The sequence below is a fragment of the Musca autumnalis genome, unplaced genomic scaffold, assembly GCF_047663935.1.
Source record: "Musca autumnalis isolate F117 unplaced genomic scaffold, ASM4766393v1 scaffold_1, whole genome shotgun sequence".
In the NCBI taxonomy this organism is placed as follows: Eukaryota; Metazoa; Arthropoda; class Insecta; order Diptera; family Muscidae; genus Musca; species Musca autumnalis.
Window position 1 is genome coordinate 72,307,897 of NW_027411644.1, and position 13,660 is coordinate 72,321,556.

The 13,660-nt window shown below is 35.6% G+C and overlaps 2 protein-coding genes across 14 annotated transcripts in view; one reads left to right on the top strand and one right to left on the bottom strand.

Annotated features, from left to right (window-relative positions):
• Nucleotides 1-218: 218 nt before the first annotated feature.
• LOC141401268 (uncharacterized) lies at nucleotides 219-3,733 on the top strand. 6 transcript variants are annotated; one of them, XM_073981399.1, is made up of 7 exons: nucleotides 219-543; nucleotides 1,883-2,025; nucleotides 2,088-2,213; nucleotides 2,270-2,832; nucleotides 2,896-3,030; nucleotides 3,097-3,207; nucleotides 3,272-3,733. In XM_073981399.1, the coding sequence occupies exons 2-7, from the start codon at nucleotides 1,891-1,893 to the stop codon at nucleotides 3,480-3,482; spliced, it is 1,281 nt and encodes a 426-aa protein (XP_073837500.1). In that variant the 5' UTR covers nucleotides 219-543; nucleotides 1,883-1,890; the 3' UTR covers nucleotides 3,483-3,733. The 6 variants fall into 6 exon arrangements, with proteins under 6 accessions (XP_073837500.1, XP_073837467.1, XP_073837457.1 ...); XM_073981366.1 differs by having other exon boundaries at nucleotides 543-781; XM_073981356.1 differs by lacking the exon at nucleotides 219-543 and adding an exon at nucleotides 574-809.
• A 7,712-nt stretch (nucleotides 3,734-11,445) lies between these two features.
• The window catches only part of Atg17 (autophagy-related 17), a 46,678-nt gene continuing 44,463 nt past the window's right edge, over nucleotides 11,446-13,660 (bottom strand). For all 8 annotated transcript variants that reach the window (XM_073981058.1, XM_073981004.1, XM_073981013.1 and 5 more), the window contains exon 6: nucleotides 11,446-12,766. In XM_073981058.1, the coding sequence (XP_073837159.1) occupies nucleotides 11,700-12,766 (1,067 nt within the window). In that variant the 3' untranslated portion in view covers nucleotides 11,446-11,699. The remainder of the gene's footprint in view (nucleotides 12,767-13,660) is intronic.

The following is a 13,660-nucleotide window of genomic DNA, read 5'->3' on the forward strand; positions in this document are numbered from 1 at the left end:
TTCCGTTCCTTCACTTTTCTGGTAAAAATGTTCATGAGACAGCAATTTTGAGCAATTTTGACACTTTTCTCTTTTACCACCCTTACCATTAAAAAAGTAAAGGAACAAAGCTACAAATTGTCTTGTGTAAACGCCTAGTTAACGTCGCAATCGATTTTTTTCATGAATAATCAATTTGTAGAGCCCTAAATTTTTTCCATCTCGATCCATTTTCGATCTATAGAACCATCTACGTTTGTAGCCCAAAGATGTCAATATTATAAGATAGGAAAAGTCAATTGTGAAAAATTAACTGTAGAGGGAGTTAACCTCTGTTGCTACGACATCATAGCAACATTCTGTTAAACGAAAACTGTTACTCATTGGAATATTGACAAGAAAAACATTAAAACTCAAATTTTACGGCGTTGACCTTTGTTTTTTTATTAAATAAAAAATAAGAAATAGTGAAGAAATAAATTTCAGCCACAAAACACGACGTTAATGTTTTCTGCCGCGAGAAATGGGAATCAAAAACTATTGGCATTGCTGTTATCAATTCCAGTGAGTTGTGTAGCCATCTGTAACCAAAATGTGTAACTATTAGCATATGTTTTTGGAAAATGCATTTGTTCGGGTCTTTATTGCTTTACGTCTTTGTGTAGCCAATTGTAGTTTTGGAAAAAATTGAAAGACAGGACATTGTTGGAATAAACAAGGCAGTTTACAATTTTAGTAGCCGATATTGGGCAAAATAAATCAATATAAAATTGCTTAAACGCTATCAGCAATACGACTTCAGGTGCAGAGCTGTGTAAATACGCAATAAGGCAAATGTTTGTTTGTACAGTTTTCAGATCCTAAATTTACTACACTACAGGAACGTTCTTGCTGAAAGGAAGTAGATGAAATCTTGGAGTCTTTTCGAGAGAATTGTGTTCCATAAGCTTCAATTTAGTAACGCTAAGGACTTGTAAACTAAACAATACAAACAATAACAAACACAACAGTTTTGGACGTCTCCATGGGAATATGTAGCTTAGAATCTATTAAAAGACTCCAATATTTGTTGACTCTCGGAGGCATAAATTGAGTTTAGAACCCGGTCCCGGATCTTGATATATATACCACAGATAGTCCTTGTGGCCCTGAGTATAATGATCTACATTTTGTCTTGCACGAGTCCATAACTTACCGAGATATGGGCTTCTGAAATTCTGAAAATTCTATTGTTTCAAGGCCGACTACTTAGAAAAATTTACATTTTCAAAGAATATTTTGTTCCCATTCCCAAAATTTGCACATATTCCCTGTTCTCGAGAATGTCATTGGTATTTGCGAAACAATATTGGACTTGTGCAAGACAAAATGTAGATCATTATACTCAGGGCCACAAAGGCTATATCGTCACCATAAATGCTCGAAGACGTAACCCACAATTCAAAAATTTTACAGGAGAAGCAAAAAACCTTAATAAATGAAGACCTGTTTTATAGAACATCAATCATATATGGGCGAGTATTTGGAGTATTGTCAATCCTGTACGAATGGGAATAAGTAGTGAAACCAAAACCGCTGAAGCACTTGCTTTTGGGATCCTCCATTACAACAAAATCTGCAGTGTTATCCCATTTTCCGAAAGGCCACTTCTTGAATAGGATCGTTATTTTTGAACGTAGAAGCCTGACATTTTGCCAGAGCATGTATTTTAGCTTTATGTATCGGATTCCTTCAAAAAACGAATTTCAATTTTCATGTGGGTTACGTCTTCGGGCATTTATGGTGACGATATGTAGTATATATCATCAAGATCCAAGACCGGACAATGACTCTGTATCTGGCCCAATTATATGGAATTATTTTTGTTATATCTTTTCTAATTGAATTTATTTTTCTCCCACAGCCTGCAAAATGCCTGTCCACAAAATGTGTCGCATTTGTTTGGCCGAGGACAAAGGCCGTAGTGGAATGCAGCCTTTATTTGATGAGAAAAATGTACGTTGTGCCGAAATTGTTCATCGCATTGAAGAATGTGGAGGAATTGTGGTAAGCTCAAATCTGTTCAGTAGGTTCTATTGTCCTCTCAATGTTACCCTTCTTTCTTGCAGTTAAAACACCACGAAGAGTTTCCCACAATGATATGTTTTCAGTGCCTAGATTTCCTGAATACTTCCTACAAATTTCGCTTGATGTGTCAGTCCAGTGAACAGGCTTTATTGGATGCTATTGTAAAGGTTTGTATTTGAATGTAGGAAGAAAAAGTCAGCCTTTTTTATTTTGTTACTTACAGTCTGAACTAAAAACAGAACCTCAAGAATCCACAACCGGCACACAACCAGCTGCAGCTAAAATTAAAAGTAACCCTGCAGACGATGAAGAGGAATTGTTTTTCGATATACGTTCAGAATTTATTGAAGGCCAGGAAGTGGATTTTGATGATTTGCCTGATGCAAAACATGACGCTTTCAGCGATAACGACGATGATGATATGGACGATGAATTTTTAGCCATTGAAGAAGTTGATTTGGAAGAAATTGATGGTGAAGAACATTTGGATGATAGCGATAGTGACAATGAAAATGACAAGCTAATAGATGATGATGAATTTGTGCCCATACCAAAAAAGAAAAAAGCGAAAATTTTAAAACCTGAAAAGAAACCGAAGGTGAAACAAACCACTGCTGGTGAGAACAAAACTACAGAAGAAAAGGTGCGCAGGGGACGTGGGCGAAAGAAAAATGAAGCTGAACCCGAAACAAATATATGCGAAGTTTGTGGTAATATCTATGCCAAGAGAAGTCTATTAAATATGCATATGAGACGTCATCGGGCGGAGAAACCTTTCGAATGCGAGTAAGTGGAGATGCGCTAAAAAATAGTGCAACAGATACGACTAACATTTTAATCTATTTTCAGGATCTGTGGCAAACAATTTACATGTCCATCAGAAATTAGTCGGCATATACGTATCCATACGGGTGAAAAACCCTATGTTTGTCGTTTTTGTGGCAGGACCTTTGCTGATAGAAGTACAAACATAAAGCATGAAAGGTAAGGATAAATGCTTCATATAGTTACGATAATTGTATATAATTACCTTTATTTTCTCCCACATAGAATACACACAAATGAACGGCCTTTCACCTGCCAGACATGTGGAAAATCCTTTACATACTCAAATGTATTGAAAAATCATATGTTAATACACACAGGAGAAAAGCCATTCCCGTAAGTAACAACACTCCAATCCCACATTTAATTGCTATAATTATTTCTCCCACATTTTTTTCAGTTGCAAACCGTGCAATAAGACCTTCTCACGTAAACATCAATTGGAACAGCATTTAGGTACCATAACTCATCAACAGACTATAAAAAATCTTTTAACGCCAAAATTCCAAGATCAAGATGGTACAGAATATACTTTACATATTACCGATAGTCATGGACAAATAGTAGAGCAACACCAACAACAGCTACCACAACCGCAGCCACAAGAATAAGTATGCTGTTCAGATGTCCCAGCAAACAATATTATGTAGATCAACTTTACATTTATTTATTAGTATAACAAGCTCTTGATCTTAGATCATAAGTTTCCTTTTGCAATTAAATTTTTTGTGTATATGTATGTATGTTTTTTTATATATACACTTCGCAAATCTTATTGTACTATGTATATGTATATATAGGCGTACAAAAACAGAAACATCTTGACAAAACACAATAAAAATATAAAAAAAAAAAAATAAAACTTGCGGTTTTAATGAAAAAAAGGGTTTGGGACGTTGTTTAAGGGGTGAGGTACGGGACGCAGTACCATTTCTATGAGAAAGGGTTAATCGAAGATGGACCCTTTCTGAAAGAAAGGCCTTTATTTCAGAAATGGTCCATCGTAGCAGCTTTTCATTTCATTTATTTCACAGGCGATGGGGCCCATAAATAAAAAATTACAATATATGTACATATGTACGCATTAAGCTAAACCTTAAACAGGAAAAACTACTCCATTTTTTATAAGTAAAAATTAAAAATTCTTAAAATATTATTGTGTTAAATAAAAATAAAAATAAACTATAAAAAATAATCAGGTATGTGATGGAAAACGATTAGACTCGTTTTGCCATAAATCGAAATCGTATATCTCCAATGTTGGTGAATATTTTAATGAAATCGAAAATGGATTTTAAAAATATTATTCAAATAAGGGGCGTTTGCGAAGCAAAACTATATATATCATCAAAGGCACTCCGATTATATACCATTTCGATTCTGCAAATCGAGTCGATTCGGTTTTCATCACATACCCGAATAATTATCCTCCCTCAAGGAAAAATGCGCATAAGCAAGGTAACTAATACTACACCACATTAGGGTCTATAGAAGCACCCATTCTGAATGAAAGCGTGTATACACGCTTTCTGGATGAAAGGGTGTATAGAAGCACGCTTTCTGGATGAAAGGGTGTATAGAAGCACGCTTTCTGGATGAAAGGGTGTATAGAAGCACGCTATCTGGATGAAAGGGTGTATAGAAGCACGCTTTCTGGATGAAAGGGTGTATAGAAGCACGCTTTCTGGATGAAAGTGTGTATAAAAGCACGCTTTCTGGATGAAAGTGTGTATAGAAGCACGCTTTCTGCATGAAAGGGTCTATAGAAGCACCCCTTCTGTTAGAAAGGGTCTATAAAAGCACCCTTTCTTTTAGAAAGGGTCTATAAAAGCACCCTTTCTTTTAGAAAGGGTCTACAGAAGCACCCTTTCTTTTAGAAAGGGTCTATAGAAGCACCCTTTCTTTTAGAAAGGGTCTATAGAAACACCCTTTCTTTTAGAAAGGGTGTATAGAAGCACTTTTTCTTTTAGAAAGGGTCTATAGAAGCACCCTTTCTTTTAAAAAGGGTCTATAGAATCACCCTTTCTTTCTAAAACGGTCTATAGCAACACCCTTTCTCCCTGATTATCCTTTTTTGCAAAGATAAATAAATTAATCGATTTTAACTTTTTTATTTTTATTTAATATTTCTTTTTTATTTGATTTTATTTCACTTTTACAGTTTTTTTGTTGTTGTTTGTTTTCTTTATTAAAGCAAATATATTATTAAGTGTGATTTGTTGTTGTTTTTGATAGTTAACTATATACAATATTTTATTTGTTGTTTTTTCTTTTTTAATTTAATTATATCATTTTTGTTATTTGTTCCAATCGAAAAAGGTAGATAAAACTATTTACAACGGGGGAAGAGAAGGAGTTTATTTGAATTTTTTCTTTCGTTTTTAATTTTTGAATAAAATTTGTTTTTTAATATTTAAAAATAAACTAATTAAACCGAAAAACAATTAAAGAGAGGAAAAAAGAAAGCTATCACTTCAGTGTTTTGTTTTGTATTTTAAACAATTTCAAAAATTTGTTGATATTTTTGTTAAAATTATTATGTATTATAATTTCGTTTCATTTCATTCAGTTTGTTTCTTTGTGTATATTTATTTAATTAAAACATTTGTTTATTAAGAAAAAATATTTTTGTTTGATTTCTTTTTGGGTGGGGTGAGACAGAGAGAGATAGAGTCAGAAATAGAGAAAGTTCAACGATCGATCTCCAGCCGTTCGTGTTCTAAAACATTTTTAAAGCAATATTTTTTGAGTGTTTTAGGTTGTGTGTGTGTGTATCTAAACTAAATTTATTTTGTATTAATTCTTGATTTCTTCCAATAAAACTAATTTAAAGTAGAAAAAATAATAGATTTTATTATTTTAAACTAATTTATAATTAGGTCGTTAAATGATTTTGTGGTTTCTTTTATCTTTAGCTTCGAGTACTGTAGTGTGTGTGTTTTTATTGTTACAAAGGACGTTTGTCAAATGATGTTACCTTTTATAAAGGATATCGTCCGGTTATAATTTGAACTAGATTTGCATTTTTGCTTCATATAAGCGAGTTGCATTTTTATAAAGGATTTAACAAAAAGTTTTGGATTATTCTGAATGTCCCTCCAATGGGTTTATTCTCCTACCATTTCCGTGCGGAATTTGTTCCCTTTCCCAAATTTAAGAATTGTTTTTTTTTCATATTTATGTCCAAAAAGGGACTATTTTTGTCGATTGGGCGAGAATATTCCATAATTAGGTGACTCTAGTAGTTTGTTAGTGTCTTTCTTTTAAAAGTTGGATAAGATACCTTTTGGAAAAAATAATATAAATTGTTTATTGTTCGTTTCAATTATAATTTTCACTTGTGGGAGATTTCTCACTTTCACTGCCTTGCCTTTTTACAAATGAGCTGAGAGAAGAAAATAAACGGAAGATTCACTAGAGCATATATGACTCATGAGCATAGTAAATGTCCATTGCTGTTATAGTCCGATCGATGCGAAGTATAAGACTTATAGAAGTCTTTTTAAGAGAATTTTTTACATGGAAGACCGTTTTAGAGGCTCTTCAAAATATAGATTCGTTCGTACAGATTAACCAAAACCTAAATATGCCATGGTTTCGTTGTATTCATTTTACAGTCCGATCGGCGCAAACTGACTCGAAGATAACTTAATGTAGGTGGAAGACAAAGGGGGTAGGGTATTTACTAAGAAAGTCTCTTTAGAGAGCTTTCTTTATATAGAAGATGCCTTTAGTGGTGTCTTAAGGCTTTATGGAAATAATAGTTTTAGACCACAGATATGTTTGGACGAAAGCCCATATTAAACAAACATCAGTCGATTTAGTCATGAGCGGCTGGTCCTTTTCTCAACCAACCTTAGATCGCTATGGGGTAAGTTCTTTGACCACCATCAAGCTTTAAAATAATTGCAATAAACTGACGATTTCCTCTTGGAAGTTATATCATCTCATTCTATCTATCTTTTTTTATACCACTCTTTCACTCTTACAGGATGAACACATCGGTCTTTCGGTTTCCAAGGGAAGCGGCTGCGTTTATTTGATCACGCGTCCTTAAACCTCTACAGATGCTAGTCTACAGCGGAGTATTTTTCAGAAAGTCCACACTTCCAAAAATCGTACAGATTATTTCATGGCATAATTAATTACCCAGGTATTGGCATCGTAAATTTTTGAATATGTTATGTCAAAATTTTCTTTATGTTGTTGGGGAAATTACAACAAAATTAATTTTTTATAAATGGATTTGACATTTCATATTCGAACAGCTGGTGTGATACCACTACCTTGGTAATTGTGCCATGGTTGCAACTGTATACTTTTTCAGGAAGTTCACACTTCCATTCACCAATCAAAAGAATTTTTTGTAAGATATTCAGGGAATGGTATTGTACTTGTGTCGTCGGTGTTGCATGTGCCTTCGGGTGATTTCGAAACTCGATATTCAAAGTTTTTGCTTTTAAATCTAGTTTGCGGTCGTTGCTCGAGTCGTTAGTAGTAGTTCTCGTCGTGCTTCTGATTCCAGAGGTACAATTTGTATCTAGGGGGAGAGAAACGATGAGATAAGACAAAGCTCCAATAACGAATTGGCACATTGTCATTTTTGTAACGGAATTTGGAAAGATGTGTTTATAGTAGAATATTTAGGACAACTTCTTTTTGGTTACTGTCCCTAAAAATCCAAAATTTTGCATTTTAATCCAAATTGAGACCACTTTGAAACTGTTGCAGCTGATTGGCGTCTTCATAATCCACAATACAACGTTAAAATTTGTTTCATGGAGTCCATACTTCCAGAGATAAAAATCCCGAAAGTACCCAAACCCCTCTACAGTCATAAACCAAATTTTTATTTTAAAACATTTATTAGGTTAGTCGGTTTGAATGTCGATTTATCTTTCAAAATTGTGCGTTGAAGGTACATATGTATGTTTTTTGATCTTCGAAAAATTGTTACCTTCCGCATGTAGCCATTGTGGTTCGGTGTCCGATTACATATTCCACTAATAGTGAGTCCATCTTCATACAACATAAAATACCGTCGTATTATGCAGGATGACAGTTATCACATTGGAGGCAATTGACCTCCTCCGTTCCTCTCCATACTAACTCACTAAATGCAAAAATTCCAAACAGAGAAATAATTGGTACTATTTATTGCGCCCTTTCGCATCTATTTTATTTTCCTTTCACAAATCTTGCATCGCAGCACCTTCTATTGTAGGTCTTGAATCAGGTTTCATAAAACCCGATACTATATACAGCAGAATCGCGACTCCAAAAAATTTAAAATTTCAACAATTCATAATAAAGTGTAAACTGCGGGTAACTCCTTTGCATTTTTATCCCTCAAGTTAGCGAAAACAAGCGCATTTAAATCTTCAGGTAGCATATTTGGTTGATCTCTACATAAATATGCCGGAATTATAGCCAATCGACCTCAAGGTAGTCAAAGTCATTGAACGAATTTGCTAGGCACAGAGTCTTCCTAGAATGGAGCTGCTATATGGCCCCTCTAGAACGAGGTTGTATAGAAAAACAAAATAAAGCCACAATATGCTTCGCCATTGATTTCTGTGGAGATTAGGAGCTTTATAGGAGGATCTATATGGCGAGTCTCTTCTTCTGGGTTCGGGGAATCAGCACTGACGAACACCACACATTACTCGTTTTCCATTGGGATATCGTCGTCATAAAAGTAGGTTTAGTCTATTGCCATAATGATGAAGCATAGTAGGATTTTAACTCTTCCTGCAACCCTTAGATCACAACCGCTATCACCAGAAAAACAAATGAAATGGTGCAAAAATATGCTAAAAATCCATGACCAACAAGTAAGAAAGTATCTATCAGCTGTGCCGACAGAGATATGCCCTCAGCATCGGATCAAAAGAAAAGAAGCCAACACAAAACTACTGACGTCAATAGGCCAATTTCAGAGGAAGTATATATTGGCCCTCAAAAAATTGAACCGCCTTAACTAGGGCCACATACCCAACGTAAAACGATCCCAGGCGAGTCCTCAAACTACACCGCTTACCAAACTTTGTGTGGGAGGTACCCGAAAGAGCGGTCCGATGTAGTTAATTTTCGGACATAATTCGAGGCTGTAAGAAACAATACGATGTAAAACGTTTGGACCAAATCGGTTTCTCCCTAAGAGCCATTATTATATGTGTTCTTTTACTATCTGGTGGATTTGAAAACGCAAAATAAACCAATTTGGAACATTAAAAATATAATTTTTACATTGAAAGTTAATGCTAAGAAGCTCCTCCTTGAAATTCAATCATCACTTTTAACTTTAAGTTAAGCGGAACGCTCTAAATCTGTTCGGTAAACCCAATATATAACAAAAGAAGACTTGTAATAATGGGGGTAAGAGTGTTATCTTACGTACTACCCAGTTTAGATGATGCCGGTAGGGTTTTAAAGATTTTGGGTCATTATCTCAGGAAGTATGGACTTGCCCCCGAAAAGAAATTGCACCGTCGTAACAGGGTCGGCAAAAAGAACTTTTCGAAAAAAAATTTCAAAACGATCAGAGGCGAGCTGTTAAACTGTGGTTTTCCCAAATTATTAAAAAGGTCGAAAAACATAACAAAGTCGTTTTCCCAAATTTTGTGTGGGAGGTACCCGAATGACGGGACCGATATTGTCCATATCAAACCTGATACATCACTAGATGGAATAATACGATGTGTAAAGTTTGGGCCAATCAGAGACTCCCTGCGAGAGTTATCTTGCGGATTTGCATTTTATTGGAGCTTTTAAACCATTATCTCACGAAGTATGGACTTGCCCTTGAAAAAAATTGTACCGTCGAAAGGGGGCCGCAAGGACAATCTGCTGAAAAAAATTTCACAACGATCCGAGAGGTGCTCTTAAACTTCACATTTTCCGAATATTGAATGGGAGGCACGCTAAGCAGTGGACCGATATAGTCTATATTCGAACTCGATATCTATACCATATAAATAATTATGACCAAATCGGTTACTCACTTCGAGAGTTATCGCGCGCACAATTTTAGCAAAAAATTTTGAACTTTTATGGGGAAGGTACCCGAAGGAGTGGACCGATATGGTCCATCTTCTAACTTAGACTAAGTTTGGACAAAATATTATGAATGCCAAATTTGGGACCCGATCGGTTGCTTCGTTCGAGATTTATCGTGCGCACCAACCAGCCAGACAGACGGACGGACATTGCTAAATCGATTCCCAACTGTCTGAAACACATTTCGTCCAAACATACTTGGGGTCTAAAACCATTATTTTGATGAGGCACATTTTTGGTCGTATCAAAGTGTATATACATACTACCCTCTTTAGTCTAAAGGCTGAGGGTACGAAAATGTAGACTGTCTACGCTCGTCTGCCATTCCGCTTAATTTATTTATTTATTTTATTTCATTATTCGTAATACAAAAGCCTTCGTGGCCAGATAATGTATTACATAGTAAATAAACCTGATAATCAATCTCTAAACTGGAGAGATATTCATTACTATAATTTCGTTAAAATATTGTGGCTTCCCAGATATACAAACATAATGGGGAATAAACCTGCTGATGAACCTCTCGGGTGCAATGGACAAAATTTGAAGTTTTGGGAGTAAAATATGCGGTAGACAAAAGGTCTTCCAGTTGGTCTAAGCCTATTTAGATGAAAGCAAAACGTCGAAGCTATTTTTGGGGTAACTACAAAGTTTCCAAATTAATGTGTATTTTCCTGGTGGAACGGTTATATAACCCGTAAGCCATGAAACAAATTATAGCTTTCAATGCTACCGCCCTATTTTATACAATTTAATATGATGTCCATGTTGCACTAATCTATTCAGTAGAAACGGCTAGGTCTGTAATCGAAATTTCGAGTCGATGAACTTGTTAGGCAACCAAAAAAAAAAAAAAAAACAAAATAAAATTTTTCAAAAACTTATTAAAATAATGTTGTTCCAAGAACAGCAACAATTAGTTTATTAATATCTTGAAACTTAATATTTTCGCAAGGTAGTTGCCAATGCAAATTGTGAGATCTATCCAACACAAACATATGTTTATAAGAAATGTCCATAAGTTTTGAATTGTAATAGTGAAAAAGGAAACGAAACACTTCACAATATCTTTTAAAATTGCGAAGGTATTGTTATAGGTTTGTATTTCATTGGAAAATATAAAAAAAAAAAATATATTTCAAGAGTCAATAGTATTTTATCCCCTAAAGAGACACTCAGAATAGCATTGTTTTGCAGAGGATTTTTTGAATCTGAAATCAACAGTTATTGCAAGATATTTGGAAACTTGTATAATATGAATGAGTAAAGTAGTAGGAGGAGGTGTGTAGACAAGATTTTAGATTACTGATTAACAGTATTTTATTCCATTTTTTACCATTATTAAGAGCAATTATTGCGTATTGTGGATTTGTTTTCTTTCTTTCTTTTGTTTTCACTTTGAATAAGGTTTTCATTTTTGTTTTCTTGATTTTTTGGTAAACATTTAGAGAATAGCAGCACAACATTAAGGGAGTAGTAGTAGTCGTTTTTGTTGTTGTTCTTGTTATAATAGTATTTTTTTTTTGTATTAAAGAATTGTCGTTTATTTGTTTTCTGTTTTTGTAATTAACACTATAGTATTCTTATTGTTGTGGTTGGTCAGCTTTACACACTATCAGCATTAGAATCATTATATCGTCGTCATCGTCATTGTTGTTGTTGTTTTCGATTTTTGTCATTTCCGCCAAACTACTATGGTGTAACATCACTATCTGTTGTTGTAGCTGTAATATCGTTAGCAAATAGCATTGAAATAATAAATTTCAACACTATTCGGATATGGGAAAATCCGTATCATCTTTTGGTTCCAATGATCGATATTCATCCGAATCCTCACTTGTTGTGGTACCAATCGATGTTGGTATGGAAGGTGAGCTTTTTTCAGCCATATCATTTGATGAAGGAGATATAAATAAAGCTGCTGTTGCTGCTAAGGAGGAGGATGTGGTGGCTGTTGGTGCCACAACAATTTGTGGTGTTGCACCAACATCGTCACTGCCATCCTCACTAGCAGTAGCAGCCATCGTTGAACTTAATGCGGATAAATGAGGGGGGATGTTGCTGGTATTGCTACTAGTTGTATTCGTTTGTGTTGTTGTTATAATGTTTTCATTATTATCTTGTGTTGCTGTTGTTGTTATTGTTTCGGTTAATGTTGTGTTTATATCAGCAGAGGCCAACATTAAATCTAATTCCAATTTGCTGGCTGTTGCTGTTGGCTGCTCTGTTATCACAGTTGTTTGTAAATTTGTTGCCACTGTTGGCCCTGACAACGATGATGATGACGCTGTCAGTGACATGGACAATGATGATGTTGGATTGTTGGTTGCAGACGATGTTACCGTTGCTGCTCCTGCTCCTGTCGATGTAACCATTGTTTCTGCCACCATTTCGGCAATGGCATTTTCATCTTCTTCACTAACGCTAATGTAGCGGCATCGCTCACTCAACAATGAAACTGGTTCATCATCTTCTTCGGTAACGCTGGTAATGCTCATTGTACGTTCCTTAAAGGTTAACATATGTGGGTGGCCAGCGATATTACTTGTTGATGCTTGTTGACTGGAGCTGGCAGCTGTAGTTGTTATAACAGTTATGGGAGATGTTGCCAATGGGGGTGGTGCAGCACCGCTTGCAGACGAATCAACAACATCTTTGGTTGCTGTTAACGTTGCACTATGTGATGTTGCGCCCGATGCTGTTATTGCAACTTGCAATGGTGATGATGACGATGCAGATGATGTTATTGTTGCCGATGAAGAAGAAGGTGCTAAATTTGTTGCATCGCCATGAGACTCACTTTGTGATATTGAACGGCTAATTGAAGTGGTGAATGCTGCAAATGAAATAAAAAGAGAATTAGGTATATTTTAATTTAAACATTAAAAAATATAAGCAGAAACTGGATTATAGGTCGGAAGATGTTCTTCCATATACAAAAGAATCTTCGAAAGAGTCTTCTATCTATAAAATAGTTTTCTTTCGACATAAGATCCATAGAAGACCATTTCAGCGGGCTTCTATATATAGAATACCTCAATAAATAGAATATCCCTTCAGGGGATTCTATACATAGAAGACCACTTCAGTGGGTCTTCTATAGATAAAAGACCCACCCCTTCAGCAGGGCTTCTACACATAAAAGACCCCTTCAGAAGGGCTACTATAGATAGAATATCTCTTCAGAGGGACTTCTATACTAAGAAGACCACTTCAGAGGAGCTTCTTTACATAGAAAATCACTTTAACGAGGCTTCTATACATAGAAGACGCCTTTAGGAGGGGCTTCTACACATAGTGGACCCCTTCAGAGGGGCTTCTACACATAGATGACAGCTTCAGAGGGGCTTCTATACATAGAAGACCCCTTCATAGGGGCTTCTATACATAGAAAACATTTTCAGCGGGGCTTCTACATATAGAAAACCCCTTCAGTGGGGCTTCTATACATGGAAACCCCCTTCATAGGGGTTTCTATACATAGAAATCCACTTCAGCGGTGCATCTATATATAGAGGGCGGGGCTTATATACATGGAAGACCCCTTCGACGGGGCTTCTATACTGGAAAACTCCTTCAGAGGGGATTCTATACATAGAAGACCACTTCAGCGGGGCTAATATACATAGAAGACCCCTTCAGCGGGGCTTCTATACATAGAAGACCCATTCACTGGGCCGTCTATACATAGAAGACCCTTCCAGTGAGGCTTCTATACATAGAAGACATC

Bases quoted from the DNA above. Each gene is read 5' to 3' on its own strand.
- LOC141401268 (XM_073981399.1), top strand. From the start codon at position 1,891: ATGCCTGTCCACAAAATGTGTCGCATTTGTTTGGCCGAGGACAAAGGC. The intron at 2,026-2,087 runs GTAAGCTCAAAT...TCTTTCTTGCAG, and splicing joins AAGAATGTGGAGGAATTGTG to TTAAAACACCACGAAGAGTT. The intron at 2,833-2,895 runs GTAAGTGGAGAT...ATCTATTTTCAG, and splicing joins GAGAAACCTTTCGAATGCGA to GATCTGTGGCAAACAATTTA.